Source organism: Mesocricetus auratus, unplaced genomic scaffold, assembly GCF_017639785.1.
Source record: "Mesocricetus auratus isolate SY011 unplaced genomic scaffold, BCM_Maur_2.0 Super-Scaffold_100007, whole genome shotgun sequence".
NCBI lineage: Eukaryota > Metazoa > Chordata > Mammalia > Rodentia > Cricetidae > Mesocricetus > Mesocricetus auratus.
This window is the reverse complement of record NW_024429191.1, coordinates 54,464,248-54,489,370: the sequence shown is the minus strand read 5'-3', so window position 1 is coordinate 54,489,370 and position 25,123 is coordinate 54,464,248. Positions and strand designations below refer to the sequence as shown.

The 25,123-nt window shown below is 48.4% G+C and overlaps 1 protein-coding gene and 1 long non-coding RNA gene across 4 annotated transcripts; one reads left to right on the top strand and one right to left on the bottom strand.

Annotated features, from left to right (window-relative positions):
- Positions 1 to 605: 605 nt before the first annotated feature.
- Positions 606 to 4,309, bottom strand: CUNH17orf97 (chromosome unknown C17orf97 homolog). 2 transcript variants are annotated; one of them, XM_013111595.3, is made up of 2 exons: positions 4,023 to 4,309; positions 606 to 1,168 (listed from the first exon to the last, which is right to left on the bottom strand). In XM_013111595.3, the coding sequence occupies exons 1-2, from the start codon at positions 4,225 to 4,227 to the stop codon at positions 690 to 692; spliced, it is 684 nt and encodes a 227-aa protein (XP_012967049.1). In that variant the 5' UTR covers positions 4,228 to 4,309; the 3' UTR covers positions 606 to 689. The 2 variants fall into 2 exon arrangements, with proteins under 2 accessions (XP_012967049.1, XP_005067445.1); XM_005067388.4 differs by having other exon boundaries at positions 606 to 1,171; positions 4,023 to 4,308.
- LOC121141409 lies at positions 4,309 to 23,827 on the top strand. Of its 2 annotated transcripts, none has more exons than XR_005878315.1 (4): positions 4,309 to 4,428; positions 6,097 to 6,351; positions 19,538 to 19,622; positions 23,255 to 23,827. It is a non-coding gene; the product is annotated as an uncharacterized LOC121141409 (long non-coding RNA). The 2 variants fall into 2 exon arrangements; XR_005878314.1 differs by having other exon boundaries at positions 19,386 to 19,622.
- Positions 23,828 to 25,123: the final 1,296 nt, after the last annotated feature.

Here is a 25,123-nt window from a genome sequence, read left to right as displayed (position 1 = left end):
ACATAAGAGCAAGTAGTGTATTTAAAGAAAAAGTTCTCTCACTGGGTGTGGTGCTGCACACCCATAATCCCAGCACTTGGGAGGTAGAGGTAGGAGAATCAGGAGTTTAATGCCTAACTGGGCTGCATTCCCCTGTGGATTTGCACTCTATATGAGTTTTATCCTGGAAGTCAGCTTAAGATTCAGAATATGTACATCCTACACATAGTCTTTTTTTTACAGACAACTTACGAACATCAAACTGTTGAGAAATTCAATTACAGAGATGACAGCTCAAGAAAAAGGAAATTCTGATAGGATCATCACTGTGCTCACGAAAGGAATGCTTTTCTTCTTTTAAATTCAAATTTTTACCATTTTAACCCTGCATATATGTGTGTGCACACGCGTACAAAGGAAAACAGAAGCATCAAATCCCCCTGCTGCTGATGGTTGTGAGCAGCCCGATGGGTGCTCAGAAAAGAACTCTGGTCCTCTGCAAAAGCTATACACACTTAACCACCGAACTATCTCTGCAGTCCCAGGGGCACCTTTCTTAAGAAGGAAGACGACTCCTTGGTACCTGAGCACCAGGCCCCCCATCATAAGCATCCGCTTCCTTCAGGTTCTGGTCTGATTTCTTTTTATTATGATTCTTTTTAAACATATAAACGTGTGGCAAGGAGGAGCTTGGCAGCTGGGGACAGATGTCACTCTGCTGCAGTGGTGGCTAACTCGGGGTGCAGGAGGTTTGTGGCCTCAAAGAAGCTATGCGCATGGTCGCCCTTGGAGCTGGACTGCTTGCTGCTGGGGCCGCAGTCTTTGTCTGAGAGGTAGGGCAGGTTCTCCACGCTCTCCTCCGTGCAGGGATCCGAGTGGAAGCCCTTGAGGGCCATGAGCCGGTACCGCTTCCTCCGGTTTAACTTGTAGATGCGGATTCTTTCCTTTTCCGCCTCAGGGTCGGTCAGAATCCCATCCCAACGCAGACTCTCGTTGATCTGGCTCGAAAGGTTCTCTTCTATTTCGGCAAAGTAGGGGTGACTCATGCCGCATGAATATGGAAGGCTATGCCTTGCCTCTTCTTTGTCTCTGGTCTCTGCCTTCGAGCCATGGTCTTTGTGGGGATTTAAGATGTCGTGGAAAGATGAAGAAAGCGGCTGATTCTTCCTGCCTCGACTGTGGTGCTTATCTGCTGAGGAGGTGAGGAGATAAATGTTTGTACCTGCTAGAATGCCCAAATCACCAACGACGTAAAGGACGGGCCTGCCTTTAGTCAAGGTTCAGATGGCAGGAACCTGGGGTGGCTACTGCCTGGATGCTTCCTTCAAGTATTCTGGGACAACAGACACCTTTTTCTTTTTGTGGGTGCACCCACGCCTTGTACATGCTAAGCAAGCTCTGCCACAAAACTACACCCCAACCTAGGAACCAAGAGACCCTAAAGCTTCATTAAGGGGCAGAGAGAGGCCAGATCTGAAGGTCCTCCTGACGCCTGGTGTCCTGTTCTTCCTACTGTATCTGTTGTCCCCTAACTTAACCTCATGCACGTTCACCAAACTTCTTCCCACGTCTGTGACTCCACCCTTCTAGACAATGTATGGTGAAAGGGGGGGTTCCCACATCAAATAATGTAGGCAGTAGTATACTGAACCAGGAAATGCTCTTTCTTTTCTTTAAAATGTTTTTAGAGACTTACTTATTTTTTATATATAAATGCTTTGTTTGAACATTGTCTGTGCACCATGTGCATTCCTGGAGCCCAAGGAGGTCAGAAGAGGGCATCAGATGCCCTGGAACTGGAGTCACACATAACTGTGATCGAGTCATCTCTCCAGGCCCTCTTTTATTCTTGTCTTCTCTTTCCTTCCCCCCCCCCCCTTTTTTTTTTGAGACAGAGTTTCTCTGTGTACCAGTTCTGGATGTCCTTGGAACTTGCTTTGCAGAACAGGCTGGCCCTGAACTCACAGAGATCTGCTTCTCAAGTGCTCACATAGCCCCAGGCTGACTCCTCCTGCCTCCACCTCCAACTGATAGAAATGCAAGTATATGCCAGCACTCCTGGGTTCTGGTGTCCTGAGGATGGACTCTGTGGGTGCTGGGCAAACATTCTATCAACTGAGCTACACACCTAGCCCAGGGACAATTCTATGTGGCCTTGCATTCTCCTGCTCTCCCTCCCTCCCTCCCTCCCTCCCTCCCTCCCTCCCTCCCTCCCTCCCTCCCTCCCTCCCTCCCTCCCTCCCTCCCTCCCTCCCCTCTTTTCACATTAACAGCACTGCAGAATTGCCTGTGAAATGCTATAAATGGTGACTCTTTCATCAGCCCCTCTCTCAGTTTTATTTTATTTTATAAATATCTCCAGAAGGCAAGCTGTGGGAGGATAAAGGCAACAATATTATATTAATAAATAAAGTTCAGTCTTGACATTTCCTCCTCTTCCTATTCTCTGAAAACTATCTGGTGTCCCCTGCTGACTGTCTTGAGATACACAACACTGTAATTCCTGCAGTCAAAAGTTGCACCAAAGAGATGAAACAATCTCCGTCTTTGCTGGCACACAGAGGGCTCGTTGCCTTGCCCTCCCTTTAGTCCCTTTCTGCCTGATGAAGTCATTTGAACCCTCCACTGCTCCTGCCCCAAACCACAGCACTGTGGGACGCCCCTGTCACTACACACTCTGCACGTGCAGCCAACACCCAACACCTGAGTCCGGGACTAGCCATGCCAGAGGTCAGCGCCACTTTCCTGCTGGCCAAAGTCACACGGGGACACTGGAGTCACATCACTCCCAGGCGGGATCATTTTGTTTCACTACTGCAGTCTTCCTCAGAGTGGGCATTAGGGGTCTTCGCTGGGATATCTGGGGTTCTATGATTGAATGTAGGGAGAGGCAGGGACTCTGGGTTCCTGGAAGGTGCTGGTGTGTGTGTGTACACAAGGGAAGGTCTTGGTGAGCAAGACTAGAGTACCTGTGTGGGTGTGATGTTTCTGGACTTCTCTGACTGACTGTAAGTGCCTAGAATACCTGTGTGGGTATGATGTTTGAGGGGATCTATGTATGTTTCTAGAATACCTGTATGGGTATGATATATGGGTGTATCTATGCATGTGAGTGTCTAGTAAATAGGTATGCAATTTGTGTTGGCATCTATGCAAGCAAGTGCCTAACCAAAGCCCCATGTGTGTAGACTACATGTGTGTGCGTGACGGAGCATCACACTTGTTGGATAGTGTCATATTTGCTGTAGGAAGGCAGAGTAAAGAGTGTCAGTGACAACAGGTGGTGTACACCTTTAATCCCAGAATTTGGGAGGCAGAGGCAGGCTGATCTCTTGAGATCTAGCCCAGCCAAGCCAACAGAGGGAGTTCCTGGACAACCAGGGCTCCAAAGAGAAACAAAAGAAAACAGTGTGGGTGATAACAGGAGGATGGGGAGGGACTGATGTGAGTCTACACAGTCCACAGCTGTCCCCCCCGGTGGAGTCCATTCAGGGAAGAAACTGTTTACATTTATCTACATGGGGCGATTCCTACCAGAGGGGAGCCTGGAGTCTGTTCCTGTGTGGGAGTATCAGCTAGTGTCTTTCCATCTGGGCTAGTCTCTTTGTCACTCCAAACCTCGAGAAGTCTGTTTGGAAGGGTGTGTTTGCCTGAGAGGCTAGCAAGTTGAGAGGAGGTGGGTACAGAAAGGTCAGGCTGGAGGCTCTTGGGGTGGGTATCTGTGGGGGTCTCTTGTGGAGTGGAGGATCCTTAGATAGTGAGGGTTTTCAGCGGAGGGTGTGGGCTCTTTGGATGTATTGGGGCTAAAGTTGGTAGAGACTTCCTTGGTAATAAAGGGGTCTCTGTGGTGGTGAGCGTGTGGTCTTTAAGAGTAGGGCTGAGCGTCTCTGGGCTGCCCCAACGTGTCTTGTGTAGAGTCTAGGGGATCACTGTCAGGGTGTGGTGTCTGTTTCTGGCCTGGGGTGATTTCCAGGTAGAGGGGCATCAGTGAGAGGAATCTCAGGTCCAAGAACCAAAGCTGCCTCGTTAGCTGCTCCTCTTACCGTCGCCCTTGCCCGAACCTTTGGTCTTTTTCTTCTTCTTTTTCTTCTTCACCTTCCGTTTGGCCAGCTCAGGGGTGGTGCCCACAATGGGAGGCAGCTTGGACCCGGGGGAGCCTTCAGCGCCTCCTTCCCGCGCCTCCTCCTCCTCCTCGTCCTCACCCTCCTCTCCATACTCCGCCGCCCCGGTCCCATCGCGGCCGGCCATCCGCCCGCGGGACAGCGACCTGCGCCGGAAACAGCCGAGGACCCGCGCCGGGCGGTCTCCAGGCACTCACTGCCGGCCTGGCCACGCGTCTCCATGGCGACCGCTCGACGCCGCAAGCGCAACCACAAAATTGCCGCCAGGGGCCGCCTGTGGCTCTAGCTGTACGCATGCGTGTTTCGGTTTGAGACCTGGTGTGTCAAGGTGAACAGGGCAAAACAGCATAGAGATTGTTAATGCTTGGGCTGACATTGACATATCTCCTTCGGTTCTGCCATTTAAAATGATATTTATCTCTTTTTCTTTTGAAGCAGGGTTTCATGGAGTTTGAGCGGGCTGACCTTGAATTCCCCATCCTCTTGCACCCTCTCCCAAGGGCTGGGATTACAGGCATGAGCTATTGATACCCCCCTCCCCCCACACAGGAATGGTCTGAAACTCTCACTGCAACCCAGCAGGCCTGGAACTCACGGTTTTCCTGCTTTAGCTACCCCAGTAACTAGGATTACAGATAAGAGCCGCCAGTCCTGGCACCTCCTACAAACTGTTTTCTGTTTTTAAAAAAAATGAGATTTATTAAGTTTTATTTTGTGTGTTTCACCTGAATGTATATATGTGTACCTCTTGTTGCTCTACCTGTATACATGTGTGTTTTTAATCTTCTTGAGCCCTGGTGTGACCCAGGGTGCACAAGGCAAGCCCAAGCAGAGACTGTTGGTCACTGGGCTGACACTGACGTATCCCCTCCTCTCCTATGCTGTCTCAGAGGTGAGACCAGGCACCAGACTCTCTGGAACTGGAGTTACAGATGACCGTGAGCTGCGGTGTTGGGAACCCAAATCGGGTCCTCTGCAAGAGCAGTATGTGCTGTGAACTGCTCAGCCGCCTCCTCATACCCCACCCCACCCAGGACAATTCTAAGGCAATACTCATGGCCTGGGGAATGTAGCTCAGTGGTAGGACACTTACATGTAGGACACCCAAGTGTCCCGCCCACCCAGCACCACAGATTTAAAAAGACTAAGCTCCTTAATGTAACTCAAAAGGCCTGGTATGACCTGTTGCTGACTTTTCTCTCAGGGTTAGCCATCACAGGTCGGATTATCCAGACATGGCTGCCAAAGCCTGAGGTAAAGCTTAGGTGGCACAGTGCTTGCCTAACAACAGCACCCCATACACTGGCCCTGGTGACACATGCCTGCAGTCCCAGGACTTGGAAGGGGAAGACAAAAGGATGAGGAAGTTCAGGGTCACCCATGGCTCCAAACTGACTCTGAGCCAGGTTACAGAGAGACTGTCTAAAGACCACAACAACCAAAACTAAGTATAGCTGCCATAGTATTTGTTATCCCACAAGTCCTCCTGGGGTCTCACCATTCCCACAGGAGACAGTCAGGCTCTCTTCCCCTCCAATCTGGGTGAGTTTGTTGACTGACTCGTAATGAGCAGTATGTAGTATGTGTCATGTCTGGGATGTAGCTCATATGTTACAGTGCTTGCCTTACACACACAAAACCTTCACTCCCTTCCCACTCTTACCTCTATCTCTCTTGTTTGCTTTATTTAAAGCTGAATTTAAATTTTTAAATTTCTCTGTGAGTTTGAGACCAGCCTGGTCTACAGGGCAAATTCTAGGGCAGCCAGGTCACATACAGAAACCCTGTCTCAAAAACACAAAACAAAACATTTTAAATTTACTCTGTGTGTGCATACGTGTGCCATAGCATGCCTATGGAATCCAAGGGGGCAGTTTTCTCCTTCCACTGTGTATGTCCTGGGGATGGACCACAGGTCTCCCGATTTGATGCCAGGGGTCCCCACTGAGCCATCCTTACCCACTGACTTGCTTATTTTTTGTTTGTTTTGTACTAGGGAGTGAAACTAGGGCCTCATGAATGCTACGCTGGGCAGATGTTCTACCATCTACACCTTCAGCCCCGAAAAGACAGCTTCCCACATAAGAGCAGCCAGTGTTCTTAACCACCCAAACGTCTCTGAGCCCCGCTTATCGTCTTTTTGATAAACAGAAACTGAAAATTCTAATGAAGCCATTTTGTTGATGTTTTCTTTTGTGTCCAGTCCAATGAACTGGACACAATGAACAATGCTACCACACATGACAAAAAGGTGAGTGCTATGTTTTTGTTCTAGAAGCTATGTGAGCCGGGTGGTGGTGGCGCATGCCTTTTATCCCAACACTCGGGAGACAGAAGCAGATGGATCTCTGTGAATTCAAGGCCAGCCTGCTCTACAGAGCAAGTTCCAGGGCTACATGGAGAGACCCTGTCTTGAAACCATCCCCCTCCAAAAAGAAAAAGAAAGAAAAAAAGAATCTATATGATCTTGAGTCTTAAGGTTAGGTTCAAAACCCATCTCAAATTCATTTGTGAGCAAAGTTAGATAGCGGTCAACTTTCCCCCCCCATGGATTTCCAGTTGTTCCACAAACTCCCATCAAGAAGACATCTTTTCCTCATGGCCTTCATTCAACACTTTCTTTTTTGAGACAAGGACTTGTGTAGCTCAAGCTGGCCTCTACCCCCAATCCTCCTCCTGTCTCAGCCTTCCACATACTAGGATTACAGTTACCATGCCTGCTTAACTCAGAACTTTTTTTATTTAAAAATTTTATGTGTATGGATGTTCTGCCTGCCTGCCTGTATGTATGTGCACCATGTTCATGCAGTGCCCACAGAGGAGGGCCTCAGGTCTCTAATGGAATTGCAGATGATCATGAGCCACCATGTGGGTGCTGAGAATTGAACTCATGTCCTTTGGAAGAGCAGTCAGTGCTCTTAACCACTGAGCCATCTTTCCAGCCCTTAACTCGGAACTTTTTAAAGACCCTAACAACTTTATATATGTGTGACTATTTCTGAACCCCCATTATACTGCTTGTTGTTCCACTTGAGTGTACTCGAACCAGTATCATACTGTCTAGATAATGCAGCCTTGTAATTATTTTTATTTTATTATCTTTATGTGTATGGATATCTTACCTTCATATATGTCTGTGCATGCCTGGTGCCTATGGAGGCTAGAAAAGGGTGTCAGGAACTGGAGTTACAAAAGGTTATGAGCCACCATGTGCATGCTGGGAATCAAACCTGTGTCCTCTGGAAGATCAGCCAGTGTTCTTAGCTACTGAGCCATCTTGCCAGCCCCTATGATTAAGTCTTGATCTCACATAGTCCAAATATTCCAACTGGGTTCAATTTGAATATTATTTTGACTCTTGTAGCTCCCTTGTTCTTTATATACATTTCAATCTTCTTGTGTTTCATTGTTGTTAGATAGTCCACTGAGATTTTGATGGGATTGCATCCAGTCTATGAGCTCAGTACTCAGTGGATGCCACTTGTTAATATTGATCCATGCACTTGCACCCAACTCAAGGATGCGTTGTTCTGCAAAGGGCCCTCCAGTTAACCTGCCAAGCTCCCTAGTGTGTGTAGCAGTTCCTCACACAGTGAGCCTTCAGCATCTGCCTCTTGGCCTGTGTGGTTCTGTCTTAATAAATGAGGGCTGGTGGGGTGGCTCAGCAGTAAAGGCATTGAGCACCAAGCCTGACAACTGGAGTTCAATCCCCAGGACCCACGCAATAGAAAGAGGTGACAGACTCTAGTAAGTTGTCCCTGAACCTCCTCATGCATTCGGTGGCATTCACACATGTATCCATGCACACACACTAAATAAACGAAATAGAAAAAGGGTCATGTAACTATAAGTGACAGCTGTGCAGCTGTCCCACTGCTAACTATGCCTGGAGTTTGCTTGCAGATGTCCTTCTATACTCAAGGTATATGGGGAGGGCTGGCTGTTCTCTGCCTGTCTTAACTCCCAGCTGGTACTCCTTGCCTGAAGGTTTAGCTGACTAGTAGCAGCTTGACCTTTTCTCTTCCAATTTTCATGAAGGTTGCATAGAGGTTGTATGGGGCCAGCCTGAGGCTGTGAAGAAGAAGAGTTACCTCCAATGAGGGGATACCCTTTATGAACAATCATGCAAATCCCTTGCAAAGAAAGCTTTTGTAGGTTTTTAAAAAATGTTTTTATGAATTCTTTTGGGTATTCCACTGTAGGCAGAGTTTTCCTGTCCTGACTGCCTGCTTCCAGATAATCATCACGGAGACTTAATATTAATTATAAATGCTCAGCCAATAGCTCAGGTTTATTATTAACTAGCTCTTACATTTTAAGTTAATCCATATTCCTTATTTATGCTCAGCCACATGGTGGTACCTTTATTAGCATGGCACATTTGTCTGCTCCCTCTGCATCTGGTTGGTGACTCCTCTCCACCCTTCCTCCTCAGCATTCTCCTAGTCTGGCTCTTCTTACTAACCTTAGCCTGTTCAGCTATTGGCTAGTCAGTTTCTTTATTAAACCAATCACAGCAACGAATCTTCACAGTGTACAGAAGGATGCCACAGCACTCCACACATGCATATAATGTGTTTTGACCATATTCCTCTCCCCCAACTCCCCTGCCTAACCTCTCCCAGTTTCACTCTCCACTCTCTCACTTCCTCCCAACTGTGGCTGTCTTAGAACTCACTCTGTAGACCAAGCTAGTCTCACACTTACAGAGATCCGCCTGCCTCTGCTTCCAATGCCAGGGTTAAAAGTGTGTGCCACTGCCACCCTCCTCCCGCTTCTTCATCCACTGAATCCAGTTTTTATTGCCCATATACTCGCGGGTGTGGCGCCATCCGCTGGAGCAAAGTTGACCCTAAAGAAAATTTGGGTCTTCCTCCTGCAAAGACCATCAACTGTTAATAGCTCTTCAGCTAGGGTTGAGAGCTCACATACCACCTCCTCCATGCAGGAATGTTGACTGAATTCATCTTGTACAGATTCTGTGCAGACCCCCATGGCAGCTGTAATCACATGAGTGCCAGTCCTGATGTGGTTTTTATGTCAACTCAACACAAGCTAGAGTCATCTGGGAAGGGGACACTCAATAAAATGCCTCCATCAGATTGGCTTGATGGAAGTCTGTGGGGAATTTTCTTGATTAAGGATTGATGTGGGAAGGGCCAGACCACTGTGTGCAGTGCCACTCCTGGGCAGGTGGTCCTGGGTGGTGTAAGAAAGCAGACTGGGAAAGCTTTGAGGCACAGCCCAGTAGGCAGCACCCTCTAAGGCCCCTGTATCAGTTCCTGCCTCCAGGTTCCTGCCTTGAGTCCCTGTCCTGGCTTCCCCTGATGGTGGACAGTAACCTATAAGTTAAATAAAGCCTTTCTTCCCCAAGCTGTTTTTAGTTAGGGTGTTTTTTATCACAGCAGCAGAAAACAAAGACTGTCATTTGTTTTGTTGTTATTGTTTTTGAGCGAGTATCTCACCTTGTAACTCTGGCTGTCCTGAAACTCACTTTGTAGACCAGGGCAACCTCAAACCCAGAGTGATCCACCTGTCTCTGCTTCCTAAGTGTTGGGATTAAAAGTGTGCACCACTAAGCCTGGATTTTTCTCTATAAAGAAGATTTTATTTTAAACTATATGTATGTGTGTGTGTGTGTGTCTCTGGGCTATGTGTGCATGAATGCAGGTACCCATGGGGGCCTGAGACATCGGATCTCTCTGGAGTTGGACTGACAGTTTTTTGTTTATTGTTTGTTTTGGTTTTTCAAGATAGGGTTTCTTTGTGGCTTTGGAGGCTGTCCTGGAACTAGCTCTTGTAGACCAGGCTGGTCTCGAACTCACAGAGATCCGTCTGCTTCTGTCTCCCGAGTGCTGGGATTAAAGGCGTTTGCCACCACCGCCCAGCTGGAGTGACAGTTTTTTGTGAGCTGCATGATGTGGGTGCTGGGAACCGAACTTGGGTCCTCTGGAAGAGCGGTTGTCAACCCCTGAGCCATCTCTGCAGCCTGTGCCCTCCTTCTCCCCAGGGTTGTTCTGGGACACTCTTCCGTCAGTGCTTTTTCATGGTCAGGCTTGACTACACTGCAGCATTTGACATGGCTGATGTCCCCCGCTTTCTTTTTATCTGTCATTTAATTTTTTTAAAGATTTATTTATTTATTAATACAACATCCTGCTTCCATGTATGTCTGCATTCCAGAAGAGGGAACCAGATCTCATTACAGATGGTTGTGAGCCACCATGTGGTTGCTGGGAATTGAACTCAGGACCTCTGGAAGAGCAGTCAGCACTGTTAACCTCTGAGCCATCTCTCCAGCCCTGTCATTTACTTTTTTAAAGCTTGGTTTTAATCAGGCCCTTGCCGTGAACTCAGGCTGGCCTTGAACTTGATATCCCCCCTGTCGTGGCCCCACAGACTGGGGTTAAATGCTTGTGCCACCATATCCAGCTTCTCTCTCTTGAAATATTACATTTCCTTGACTTTGGGGGCATCTTGTGTTTTAGTCAGCTTTCCCTTACTATAGCAAGTAGCTGAACTAAGCCAACCTATAAAGAAAAGATTCCCTGGGCATGGTGGTTTACACCTGAAATCCCAGCATGGGGAAGCTGAGGCAGGGTGATCTCCACAGCTAGGCTACATAAGTTCCAGGCCATCCCAGACTACAGAATGGAACCCTGTCTCAAAACAGCAAAATACATTTTAGAGGTTTTGGCCCAGAATCAGTAGGCACTTTGCTCTGGGCCTGTGGGGAGAGTGCCCATCGTGGTGCAAGCCCGAGGTGGATAAAATCTCCCCTTTTGGCTGAGAAGAGGAAGAGAAAAGGGAATTAGCTGGTGTTCCACAAGCCTCTTGGGGGAGCCTAAAGGCCTCCCACTGGGTCCACCTATGTGTTTTTGGCGCCACCAATTAGTGCCACTCTGGAGAGCAAGCGCTAACTACGTGGGGCTGTGGGAGATGATCAGCACTTATCCCATGACCAGCATCCAGCCTAACTCCCCACTGCACAGATTGACCAGAGCAGACTGTACCAGTTACCATGTTGCTTATTGTGTTGGTTTGAGATACCCAAAACAAGCATCACAGGGACCCACCCCTGAGCAGTGAGACTTGAAGGGCCTCTGCTAGAGGCCGCTGGAATGACAGACACTGTTGTATATGGCTGTGGTGCCAGGTCATGGCCAACATCTTACCATGTGATGAGCATTAGTCTGAGGACAAGTCAGTGCTCCAGATGTGAGACTCTTTGGAGACTCAATCTTTGAGATACAGCCAAGAAAAACTATTTTTTTAAGATTTAATTTTTAATTATGGGGGTGGGAGAGCAAGAGAGGTTGTACATGTTAGTTCAGGTGTCCTCAGAAGTCAAATGTGTCAGATCCTCTCTCTGCTGGAATTACAGGCAATTGTGAACTGTACAACATGGAAACTGAACCCAGGTCTTCTACAGGAGCAGCAAGTGCTTTTAACTGCTGAGCCATCTCTCCAGCCCCTCAAAATAAGTAAATCTTAACACCTATAACCTTAGCACTTGCTAAGAAAGGAGAGGCAGCAGGAGGAGTTCGAGGTTAGCCTCAATTACATATAGAGATCAAGGCCAGCCTGGGTTACCTGTGAGCCTGCCCCAAGAACCAGAAAGCAAAATAAAAGCAGGCTATTGAAGGGTGGATCTAGAGTTTGTTCTTGCTCTCTGCTCTGGCCCTCTAACCTGTTTTCTAACTTGTTTCTTCACCCTGGCTTCCTGACAGCAACCAGGGGCTAAGAGCAGAGGCATCCCTCCCTCATCAGCAGAGGAAGGAGGGGATGGCACCAGGACACCTGTAGTGTCCCCAAAACAGACAGACCTGTGTGCCTGTGAGGAGGCTGCAGCCTAGCCAGAGTCGAAGCTACTGAGCATGTGCAGGATCCTGAGCTCTGGCTCCTCCTCCTCCTTCTTCCTCTTCCTCTTTCCTTCTTTTTTTGGATTTTGGAGACAGGGTTTCCCAGTGTGTAATTCTGGCTGTCCTGGAACTCACTCTGTAGACCAAGCTGGCTTTGAACTCTGCCTCCCAAGTGCTAGGGTTACACCTAGCATGATCTGACTTTTTGAAAACTATAATGGATTAACTTTATTAATTATCTTTATTAATTTGTATTATTTGTATTATTAATTTATTCAGTTCAATTTGGTTTTGTATCCAAGGATGAACTACTGATCCTCCTGCCTCCCAAGTGCTAGGGTTACACCTAGCATGATCTGACTTTTTGAAAACTATAATGGATTAACTTTATTAATTATCTTTATTAATTTGTATTATTTGTATTATTAATTTATTCAGTTCAATTTGGTTTTGTATCCAAGGATGAACTACTGATCCTCCTGCCTCCCAAGTGCTGGGATTATGGCCTATGCCATCACACTTGATGTACTCCGTTTTGGGATCTAACCCAGGACCCCTACATATTAGGCAAGAATGCTACCAGCTGAGGTACATCCCCTGCCCTAAGTTTTGTTTTTCTGAGACAAGACCTTGCTGGACTGGAACTCTGACTCAGCAGGTTCTGCCACCAAGCCTTACTGCCAGTTTAGTGTTCAGTCCTTGGAGCCCACATGGTGAGAGGAGAGAACCAACTCCCGAAAATTGTCTTCTGAGTCCCCTGCCCCACAACATTAGTTAATTAAAATTTTGAAATGGTTTAGCCAGAGTTGGTGGCACATACTTGTAATTATATCTACTCAGGAGGCTGGGGCAAGAGGATCAATGTAACATGTTAAGATTCCAACTGAAACTATTTTAACTTAGCTTCACTTATTTATCTTATAAATGACTCCCACTCTGAAGGGGCGCAGTGGGCAATGGGCAACTCTCAGAGAACCTTCCTTCCTTGTTGTGTGTCTCCTCTGTCTGGCAGGTTCCTTGAGGTCATAGCCTGTGGCTTGTTTAGCTGTGCTCTCCCTGCAGAGCCCAGTCCCTGGCCCAGAGCTGAAATTGTAAGTGAATGAATCGTGTAAGATAATGGGACTCTCTGTCATCTCTCTGTGAGGGGCTGTACCCGTATGTCCCTGTCTGGTAGAAGAAGAAACAAGCACAGATCCAAAGTGACTTGCTCAAACTTTTAATGTTAATCAAGTGCTCCTGGAACCCACTGTTCCAGATCTACATGTCTGTCTGTCTGTCTGTCTGTCTGTCTGTCTGTCTGTCTGTCCGTCCGTCCGTCTGTCTGTGTGCATGTGTGTGGGGGCGGTGGTGGGGAGTGGAATCTGACACTGACACATGCTTAGCATGCTCCCTGCCACTGAGCCCCCAGGCCGGCTTTGTAGCATCTTTCAGAACACAGTAGGCTTCGGGGGATGTTCATTGGCCGGCAGGGGAGCCGGTGGCTGATATTTTCATGATTGCTGCTGGCTCCCTTGTTTACAGTCTGTCCCCGCTATCTGGTGACTGTTATCAAGGGTGGGTGAGGGCTGAGGTGTCTTTCTCTGCAAGGACCAAGTTTTTCCCCTTTGGTTGGGTTGCCATGGGTAGGGTTTGTGGGTTTTTGGCTTCCTGTTGCCTTCACAGCCTGGCTTCCTCAGTGCTAGGTGCCGTCCTGACCAAGCTATCTCTGTTTTCCCCAAGGAAGGCAGGCTGTGTCCATGTTTCACCAGTACCAGCCTTAGATTTGAGTCAAAGGAGTCCCCAGTGTGGGTCTTGTGTTTCACAGGATCTGACTCAGCCTCTGCTCCAGTGACCTCTCCGTAAGGGACAGAGATGCTGTAGTCCAGGCTCTTGTCCACCAGTGGTTGTCCTCTCCTCCTAGTCCACAGGATGAGTACCTGGACCTTTCGGGTTCTTATCCACACAGCCCTGGCCTGCTCGGAGAAACTGTGTGGGCCTCCTTTCTTAGTCCACCTTCATTGGGTACCTCCAGGCCAAGGGCAACATGGGTAGAACCTGGAAGAGCAGGTCAAAGATTCCAAACCAGTGTGCTCAAGAGACCATTTGAGAATAAGCTGAGAACAGGAGGGGAGGGGGCAGGCTGTGGGATGGCACAGAACCCCCACAAGCTTGAAATCTGAAACCGAAATCTGGCCTGCCAGATTGGAGTGAAGGTGCTTTTGTCAAGGTAGGCGAATAGTACATATTTTACTTAACACTTTGTCAATTTAATTTCTAACATTTAATATTTATACATACGGTGCGTGGGTCCCTATGTCTGTTTTTGCCCTGGGCTTTGCAACTGTTAGAGGCAGGCCTGGAGCTAAGGATGTATCTCAGTGGTAGTATGCTTGTATAACACATAGGGTACCCTAAGTTTAACCCCTAGTACAGAAGGGGCACGGGGAATAAGGTATTTTCCTATTCATTCTGGGGGCTGGGCTTGTAGCTCAGTTGGTAGAGTGCTTGCCTACCTAGAGCTGGAAACCTGGTGCCCCAAAGCCCTGAGTTTGATCCTCAACACCGTATAAACTGGCTGTGGTGGTGCACACCTGCAATTCTAGCACTTGGGAGGTAGAGGCAAGAGTTTAAAGTCACCCTTGGCCAGCATGGCTATAAAAGACCCTTTCTGAAAAATAAAACAAAATGGGGAGAGACTGGAGAGCTGGCCTGAAGGGTAAGAGTACTAGCTCCGTTCCCAGCACCTAAGCCGGATGACCAATACTGCATAGCTCCAGCTCTAGCTCCAGGGTATTCAACACCCTCTTCTGGACTCCAAGGGCACCTGCACTGTCATGCTCTCCCACTCCTGCCCCTACCCCTGCCCCCACCCCTGTAAATACACATAGAGAAAAATAAAATACAACCTTTAAGAGAAAAATGTAAAATTAAGTAACAAAAGTGCCCCGCCTGCTAAAACAGAAACGGAGCCTGCTCGTTCTCATCTGGCCTTCAGCACTCACACCCACCTCTTTAAAAAGGGAAAAGATACAGCCAGACCCTATGACCAGGTAGACAATCACACCATGTCCAGATGGTGGCAAGTCTGGCACCCTCTTTTCTTTCCCTTCCTCTTCATCCTCTTCTTGAGACAGGTCTCACTCTGTAGAACGGGCTGGCCTCTAACTTACAAGTTCTGTCTGCCTCTGCTTCCTGAGTCGTGGGGCTAGAAATATGCACTACTACACCTGGTTTGTAGTCAGCCTGATTTAAGGGATTGTGGGACAAAAACCAACAGAGTAGGGGAGGAGTGAAGGACTGACAACATCAGGCTTGCTGTACCCGCTACCACTTTCATATTCTTCCTAGTCCCTGAGGAGGCAGAGGGGCAGAGGGGCAGAGGGGCAGAGGGGCAGAGGGGCAGAGAGGCAGAGGCAGAGGCAGAGGCAGAGAGGCAGAGGCAGAGGCAGAGGCAGAGGCAGAGGCAGAGGCAGAGGCAGAGGCAGAGGCAGAGGCAGAGGCAGAGGCAGAGGCAGAGGCAGAGGCAGAGGCAGAGGCAGAGGCGGCAGATCTCTGTAAGTTAGAGGCCAGCCTGGTCTACAGAACTAGTTTCCGGACAGCCAGGGCTACATAAAGAAACCCTGTCTCAAAGAACAAAAAAAAAAAAAAAAAAAAAAGAAAGAAAGAAAAGAAAAGAAAAATAGGAATGCTACACAAAGGCGTAGAGCATATAAAACCAGTTTCACATCTGGTTTGAGGATGCAAAGTTACAGTAAAAGTATAATGATTGAAAGAGACTAGAAACCCTCAATTCATTGTTTCAGTTGAGACAGAGCTTGCTATGCAGCCCAGTCTAACCTTGAACTTTTGATCTTCCTACATTACACCCCTGAGGACTATATATAGGCTTGTGCCAACAGGCCCAGTGAAACCCTCAATTCTCGCTTTTATTTTTATTTTTTTGAGATAGTCTCTTGTAATTCAGGTTGACCTCAAATTTGCTTTGTAGCTGAGACTGACTGTGAACTTTTTTTATAAATAATTCTTTATTTTTATGTTATGTACATTGGCATATTGCCTGCATGTATTTCTAGTTACAGGCAGTTGTGAGCAGCATGTGGGTTCTGGGAATTGAACCCAGGTCTTCTGGAAGAGCAGCCAGTGCTCTTAACCTCTAAGTCATCTCTCCAGCCCCCCATGAATTTATTTTTTTAAATTATTTTGCCAGGCAGTGATGGTGGCACACACCTATAATCCCAGCACTTGGGAGGCAGAGGCAGATGGATCTTTGTGAGTTTGAGGCCAGTTTGGTCTACAGAGTGAGTTCTAGGACAGCCAGAGCTTTTACACAAAGAGACCCTGTCTTGACAAACCAAAATATATTTTCTGTGTGTAGGTATTTGCCTTCATGCATGTCTGGGTATTGCATATATGCCTAGTTCTGGTGAAGAGCCAGGAGACATTGGAAGATCCCTTGGGATTGGAGTTACAGACCATTGTGAGTCACTGTGTGGGTTCTGGGAATTGAACCTGGGTCCTCTGGAAGTGTAACCAGTGTTCAATGGCTGAGACATCTCTTCAGCCTGACCATGAACTTATGATTCCCCTTCCTCTACCTCCTAAACACTGGGATTCCAGACATGCGCCACTGTGCCTGCATTTAAAAACAATATTTATTATCGATTTGTTTTTCTGTGGGCATGAGTGCTTTGCCGGCACATATGTCGGTGCACCATGTGCATGCCTGGTACTAGTAGATGCCAGAAGGGAGTGTCGGATTCCCAGGAACTGGAGTTACCGTTGTAAGCATCAGGCCAGGCCTCCAGGCCCCGGCACCATGTGCTTTTGTGGGGACCTTGCCTCATGCATACAAGGACATAGTGACGATTTCATAGGATCAGGGTTGGCTGATTCCCTTTGTGTAACTGTGGACAAACTGAAATGAGGCCTGGAGCAAAGCCCAGCCTGCTCTTCCCAGGGAGGGCGGTTCTGGGAGGGCCTAGATGACTAAATTCTGCCCATGCCTAGACCAGTGGAGAAGACAGGAGCCACACATTTCCAGGATGGCCCTGGCCTGACTGGACTGTTGTTGGAAAGGCGAGAGCCAGTCCTGCAGGCTCCACACTTGGAATCCTGAAACTAGATTTGTCAGCATTGTGATCTTGGGTAAGTAACCTCAGGAGAGACCTCAGCCTTGCTTCCTTTACCTGTAAAATGGGGAGAATATTAGCTCATGAGGTGGCTTTGAGGGGTTGAGATGAGGTCATCCAGAGCGTGATGGACAGGTTCTGAATGCCCACGCTGCTTCTCATGCTGCAGTCTGAACCATGTCTGGAGGCTTTTCCCCACTGCAAGGCCCAGGAGGCTGCAACTCACTCACCTGCAGTTCTCTTAGCTGTTTACACCAGGCTGCTTCACCCTGTCAGCTAAGAGGAAGCTGGGGCCTGTTTGAACTGCAGCTTCCTTCGGCATGTTGACTGCTGTGCAGACTCCATCACCCAGCCCCCACCCAGCTGCTTCCGGAACACTGAACTCTAACAGATTTATCTCAAATAGTTGTTATTGATTTATACTCCTGTTCCCGTAGGATATCTCCAGAGGAGGAAATAGAATCAGGCCTTGCTGGTGACAGCTGCTGTGGGACTGAGTCCTGCAGGTTGTTGGTTCCCAGTCAGAGAGGGAGCCCCAAGACTACAGAAAATTCCCGGAAAGTGTTAAGAGAAACAAAGCTGAAGGCTGGAGGGTTAGGGTGCCCTGTCCTTCATAATCTCTGGAGGGAAAAGGAGGAGACCTGGGAGTCTCTACCTACAGAGTTGAATGCCAACCCAGGAAACAAGCCTGTTTGATAAAACCACGGAGAGAGGGGGAAGGGGTCTGATACATCTCAACTGGAGAAGGTCATCAGAAGCAGCAAGTTTGAGAAACTGTCACAGCCAGGAGACCACCAAGGAGACATGATGACTAAATTAACTGGTGTCTTGGAAGGGATCCTGGGAGAGAAAATGGAATTGGGTTCCATCAAAGGAAATCTGGATGACATGTGAGTTCTAGTTAGCAAACATGTATCAGAGTTTACATCATTCATTATCACAAATGTGGACTGGGCACCAAGGCCCAAGTCTTCAGTCTCAGTACTCAGGAGGCGAAGGCAGGAAGATCAGGAGTTCAAAGTCATCCTCAACTATGTAGTGAGTTCAAAGACAATCTGTAGTATATGAGACACTGTTTAAAACAAAACTTGTAACAAATGTACCATCCTAACAACACAGAATTCCAAATAAAGATCTGTCTCTGTGTGTGTGTGTCTCTCTCTCTCTGTCTCTCTCTCTCTGTCTGTCTGTCTGTCTCTCTCTCTGTGTGTGTGTGTGTGTGTGTGTGTAGGCAGTAGATACAGATATTCTATGCTGTCTGCTCCTTTTTTTTAATACATATATATCTAAAACTTCTGAAAGTAAAGGCAAGCCTGGTAGAAAAGCTTGGGATTCCAGCCGTACCAGGGCTCTTGGGATTGCAAGGAAGGCAGGTGAGGGTGGAGGGTCGCTCCCCACACACCAGCTCTACAGGGAGCTGGGCTACTTGCCCTGTGCCCTGGGCTGCCTGCATCCCTGCTGCTCCAAGGCAGCCTGCAGGGGTTTCTGAGGCCAGTGGTGCTAGTGGCTGGGGCTGCTAGTCAGTGTGGCCCCTCATCATTAAAGATCTAGAGACCCAGGGCTGGAGAGATGGCTCAGCGGTTAAGAACACTGACTGTTCTTCCAGAGGTCCTGAGTTCAATTCCCAGCAACCACGTAGTGGCTCACAACCACCTTGAATGAGACTGCATACACAATAAATAAATAAATAAATAAAGGGTCTTAAAAAAATCTAGAGACCCCTGCACTTTTGGGCTGTACTGTTTCTGCCAAGTAGCCTACCCTGAATGTTCCCACCTCCAGTCTTCTGGACAGGGAAGTCTGAGCCCTGGTCCTTAGGGGATTACAGGATTTCGTTCCTCTGACGTCACTCCTTCAGTCTGGCTTGTTTCTGCCCAGTAGTAACTGAAGTTCTTACTGTAGGAAGGTGCCAGGGGACACCTGTCTTGCAGTCTGCAGCATCCTGGTTCTGTGCAAATAGGAGTGCAGACTCTCCTGCCACATTCTAAAGATTGATTTATGTTGTTATGTGTAATGTGTATTTTACACGTATGTGTATATGTAAGTGTCCCATGTACATGCCTGGTGCCTGCAGAGGATAGAAAGGGGCTTCTGCTGTTCCAGAATTAGAGTTACATGGGAAGTTGTGAGCTTCCATGTGGGCGCTGGGAACTGAACCCTGGTCTTTGAAATAGCAGCAAGTGCTCTTAACTGCTGAACCATCTCTCCTGTCCCTCCATAACAACTTTCATATTTTCCCCTGAAGGCTTATTGTCCTTGTTGCTGTTGTGATTTCTATCCTCTGTATTTGTTTGTTTGTTTGTTTTTATAAACAGGGCCTCATTTAGCTCAACCACAACCTGACCTCACAATTTAGCGGAGGATGGTCTTGAACTCCTGATCCTTGTGCTGGGACTCCAGATGTGCGCCACCATGCCTGACTCTGACTCTTGCTCTTCCTCTTCCTTTCATCTATCTCCTGAGCCAGAGCCCTTGAAACTAGAGAGGAAGGAGGTCCCTGGACCTGGCAGAGCAACTGCTTCATAGAAGATGTCCCAGGAATGTTGTAGAAGGTAAATCACCAGTCACCGTCACCTGTCTTTCGGCAATGTGAAAAATGGATGCTGATTTCCTTCTACTGTCCCACTGTGTGTGTGTGTGTGTGTGTGTGTGTGTGTGTGTGTGTGTGGCACAGGCAGCATATAGAAGGAGGCTTACTGTTTATTGGACCAGAAGGGTGTCAAGTGCCTTGAGGCAAGGAGAAGAGAGTTCAAGGCACAATCTCTGAATTCTAAGTGTGCCTGTGCTCACAGGAGCGTGTCTGTAACATGACACCTGGGTATCCGTGCACAGATTGAGTATTGCATAAATCAAGGACACTTGGAAATACATGAAGCTCTATAATGAGGTTGAGTTACACATGCATATTCATAGGCTTCCCTTAGCAAGAGAGCTCACCTGTGGGATATGATATGTATTTATTCTTGTCTTGTGGAATCAATAGGAAAGAAGCAACACCACACACACACACACACACACACACACACACACACACACACACACACACCACACACTGCTGGTTCTCTTCTTTGAGACAAAATTTCAAGTAGGCCAGGCTGGCCTCTAGCTCTCTATGTAGCTGAGGATGACCCTGAACTCTTGGCTTTGCTGTCTACTCCCTGAGTGCTGAGATTGCAGGCATTTGCCATCCTGCCTGGTTTTATTCAGGGATGAGTGCAGGATCTTCTGCACAACGGCAAGCATTCTATCAGTTGAGCTGTGTCCTCAGCCCTGGTTTTTTATTTTATTTTATTTTATTTTATTTTATTTTTTTGCTGGCACCTCAAAACTTGAGTGTCTAGGCTACAGGCCATTGGCTATCATGGCCTCTCACATTGCCACCCCCAATAGCTTTGCTTTCTGCTCTGTCTGCCCATTTTCTATAACTTGCCAACATTCTCCTGCTGGCCTCCTCTGTGTTATTCCTGATATCTCCTGCCCTGCCCCACAGGTGTCCATTTGCAGACTCCTGTTCATCCTTCACATCTGCCCCAGGGATGCCTAGGGGAAGCTCCTCCTGTTCTGCCTCACTAAAGCACTTGTGTCTTTCTGTCTCTGTCCCCCAGCACTGGGAATGACAGGAATTCACTGTCTTTGCCTGCTTTTATGTGTGCTATGGGATTGAACGCAGCTTCTCAAGATTATGTGGCAAGCATTTTCCTCACCACCACCACCGCTTTAAAAAAAAATCAAATTATGTGTAGATGTGTGTGTCTGTGTGTGATCCTATGCATGTGAGTGCTGGTGCTGTCAGGGGCCAGAGCCCCTCGGAGCAGGCATGACAGGGAGATATAAGCTACCTGATATGAGTGTCTGGAACCAGACTTGGTTCCTCTGCAAGAGCAGTGTGTGCTCCTAACCACTGAGCCATCTCCAAAATTCCCTCCACCACTAAGTTTTTGAGAAGGGCTTTACTTTATTCTGTAGCTCAGAATGGCCTTGAGCCCATGGCAGTTCCTCCCCATTCTGCGGTTACAGGCATGAGCCACCCTCCTGGCTCCTCCCAGCTCTTGGTGGCACTAGGTAGCCTTTTGCGTGTCTTCATCCCTCAAGAGTTTGTCCCCCCTTCACATGGCCCTCACATATGACCCTTCTCATGGGGTGGAGGGCTATTAGATGCTGAGGATATCACACTGTGGAATCCTTAATTGAAGGTCTGCTAAAAAACTTGTTTTTTGAGACAGGGTTTCTCTATGTATCCCTGGCTGTCCTGGGACTCTCTATGTAGACCAGGCTGGCCTCAAACTCAGAAATCCACCTGCCTCTGCCTCCCAAGTGCTGGGATTAAAGGTGAGTGTTGCCACACTTGAACCTTTTTCTTTCTCTCTCTCTCTTTTTTTTTTTTTTTTTTTGGTTTTTCGAGACAGGGTTTCTCTGTATTGTTTTGGAGGCTATCGGTCCAGCCCAGCCTCGAACTCACAGAGATCCACCTGCCTCTACCTCCCGAGTGCTGGGATTAAAGGCATGCGCCACCATCGCCCGGCCTTCTTTCTCTTTTTTAAAAATTATTATTATTATATTTACAAAACAGGTCAGTCACAGGTTCTGGGTTTGATGTGGACATATTTTTTTCCAGACCCTCACTTAATCCCGCAGATTTCTGAATCTGAATCCCACTGTCTTCCCGTTCCACTTGTTTCTCTTGCAGCAGAGGGGAAGGGGGCTTTCCCCCTTCATCCTTTTGTCCCCTCCAGACTTCAGCTTTTGGGGGGGCTTTCAAGGAGCCCCTGTGAGCTGAGACAGCTGAGGGATATTTGCCTATAGAGGTCACCCCTCAGCTCTACAGGCTGGAGTTCCCTGAGGCCCAGGCACCTTTTTGACCTAGGATCTTCTGCAGATCATTCTTGGCCTTTAGGTTTCTCTCCTGGAGATGTAGGCCTGCCCTCCCCTGCCCTGCTCTGCTCTCCCCTGCCCTGCTCTGCCCTCCCCTGCTCTGCTCTGCCCTCCCCTGCTCTGCTCTGCCCTCCCCTGCCCTGCTCTGCCCTCCCCTGCCCTGCTTTGTCCTACACTTCGAGCTTCCCAGCTGCTCACCCTCCCTTTCCTATGCTGCTAGACTGGAAACCTGGGTACTTGGTTCTCACTGGAAAGAGGGGTGTTGATGTGGGAGGGAGGGAGGAAGGTGACCCCCAGAGGACATTTAGCAGTGTCTAGGGACACTTTTTATTGTCACAACGGAATGACACAAGTCGGTACTACTCTTTAGTAAGTAAAGGCTAGGGAGGCTGCTAACCAGCCCATTAGAACAGGATAACCTCTATAATAAAGGAGTCCCTTGATGAAGATGACAACATTGTGGTGGCTGAGCGACTCTGCTCTACCTCCATGCCTCTCCTAAACTTCAGGATGAAAACCCAGTTCTCAAGAAACTTCTCCCCAAACTCTGCCTCTCCAGGGGCAGCAGTTCTGGGTTCTGGTGACATTCTGCCAGGGAGCATCCTGGACCCCCTGGAAGGGCCTTCTGTGTGGTGTGATGGTGAAGGGGGAGGCAGAGGGGGCTAAAGAGGGGGAGCATGCTTTGCCGTCACCCTCTCCCAGGAAACTCCACAGCTCTCAGTGGCCCTGGGGGTTAAGGTCCAAGGACCAGCTTGGGCTCCTAGGGAGTCTTGGCAAGGGTCCTCATCTACCCATCTCACTGGGAAGTGCCATCCGGAGTTATGAGATGAAGGGAAGCGTACCAGCCAGCCAACACCAGAGACCCCTTACTTGTCTAATTCTCCTCTCTGTGTGGAAACTCCGCTGAGGCAGAAGCTCTTCCATTTTGTTCACCTGTGTCCCGGGTACCTCAACATAATTACTCTGCTGCAAAACAATGGCAGTCTGTTGACAGTGAATGAAGGGTCTGCCTTCTTTAGAGAACAGGTGGATCTGCAGCTGGCAAGGATGCGGGCTGGGGATGTGACTCGGTTGGTAAGGTGCTTGCTTGTCACACACAAGACTCTTCACTTGGTCCCAGGCTCTGCATAAGCCAGGTGTGGGGTGCAGGCCTGAGACTTCAGCAGTCAGAAGTAAATGTAAGAGGATCAAGAGTTCAAACTCACCCTCTGCTACATACAGAGTTTGAGGCCAGGCCAGGATACAGAGTCTTAAAACCGTACCTGTGATTTTTTTTTGACAAGTTCCTTGCTATATTTCTCATTTTTTCTAGGATGACATAGATGGCCTTGAACTTGGGAGTCTGTCTGCCTTGATCTGCTATGTAGCTGGGACTTCAGACGGACACCACACCCTGGTTTTTGTTTCTTCTCTCAAGCTGAGGATCAAAGGCAGGTGCACTCTGCCCCCATGTGACACCCTGACTCCATCTGTAATCCTTTCTAAGAAAGAAAAGAGTTCACTTGGATCAAAGAGCAGAAATTTTGTCAAGTGGGTGTGGAGGAGTCTCTTCCCTATAAAAGTGGGAGAAGAGTTGGCAAGAAGAAAAGGACCTTGGAGCGAGAGCCTGTGCACTTGGTGACTGGCCTATGGTGGACGCATTCACATGTGTGGGCATTCTCACAGACATACAGACAGACATGTGGAAGTGTGCCCTCCCCAATCAGTGGGCATGTGGGAGCCACCAATGAGAATGAGGCCATCTCACACTGGGGCAGGACAGGAGGCCTAGGCTGTCTCTCCTTTCATATGCAAGATGCGCCCAGGTAACAGACACACAAGGGTAGGTGTTGTGTCGCTGCTGGGAGTCCTGTGTGGGACACTTAGGAAATAAAGCTTAATGAAACTGGCGTGAGTCCTCAATCCAACCCAAGTACAAGGCTGAAGTGCCTGCCACGAGCGCCCACCAGAAGCTTTGCTAGAGCAGGCTGAAGCTCTAGCTAAAGCAAGGCACCATACAATGCAACTGGGGTATTGACCAGTTTCTCCTGGCCCGTCTTCCAAAGAGAGGCTGGGTCATCTCGGTATGCTGTGCATGCAAGTACTGTAAGAAACTGCTGGAAGCCAGCTTGGGTGGAGAGGTAGTGTAAGGATTCAGGCATTATGTTGGTCTGCTCCTGTCACCTGGCAGAATGCATTCAGGCAGTGCCCTGGTCAGCCCAGGGTTCCATGACTACTAGTCTGCATGCAAGCACAAAGGACCCCTTTAAAAAGAAAGACCCCCCCACACACACACACCTACTTATGCTGTCTTTCGGGCTGTTCCGCTGGGGCAGACAGGACTTTTCCTGTCTCCCTCTTCTCTTCTGTCCTCTCTCTCTATCTCTTTACCTCTTTTCTCTTTCCTTCCCTTTCTAATAAAACTTCTCACTTAAGCTCTGTCTGCCTGGCATGTTCCCCACCACGGTTACCCACGCCTGCCATGGAATCCTACAAGGTTCCCCTCACACTTTTATCATAACAGGTAGCTCCGCATCCTTGAGATCTGGGGTTAGGGGATGACCGGTTGGAAGATGATGACGGTAGGAACTCCCACTATTGACCCTTGCAGTGAGGCAGCCTTGGGTTAGGGGCTTCCCATGAGTTTAATCTCACTCCTCTCTCCCGAAGCTGAGACTTCACTGCCCAGTACACAGTGGCAATTTACGGTACGTCAAATTAAATGAAGTCATGCCAGTTGCTACTGGCTAGGGCAGCTATACAAATTTCTGCACTACGGAAAGCTTCCTGGCAGGTCTCACTTACAGATTCACACAAGATCACATTTCCCACGGGGAAGAGCTAGAACCCAGATGAAAGTCCATATGACCTGGGGACTAATCGGGGCTGCTGAGTTAAAATATGGCAACCAGGAGTGCCAGGCTTTTCACTGGGCTACTGATTTCCAAGGCCATCTCAGGATTTTTTTCCATAAACATTTAGTCTTGTGGACTGGAAAGACGGCTCAACTCCACTTGGATGCACAGGCACCATTCAGTCTCACAGCGGCTGGAACTGAATACAGCTTGGTTCGTTTTGAACTGGTGGAGCCAAGACAAAGCAGACAGGAGCTTAGGCTCTGTGTGGCTGCTCCCTTTGCAGACTGTAGCACGTTGCCTCCATTCGTGCCTCCCCCAGTAATTCACTCACCAAACACACTGGC

Coding starts and splice junctions, on each gene's coding strand:
- CUNH17orf97 (XM_005067388.4), bottom strand. CDS start 4,227: ATGGCCGGCCGCGATGGGACCGGGGCGGCGGAGTATGGAGAGGAGGGT. Junction 1,172..4,022: donor AGGTTCGGGCAAGGGCGACG/GTAAGAGGAGCA, acceptor TCACCTCCTCAG/CAGATAAGCACCACAGTCGA.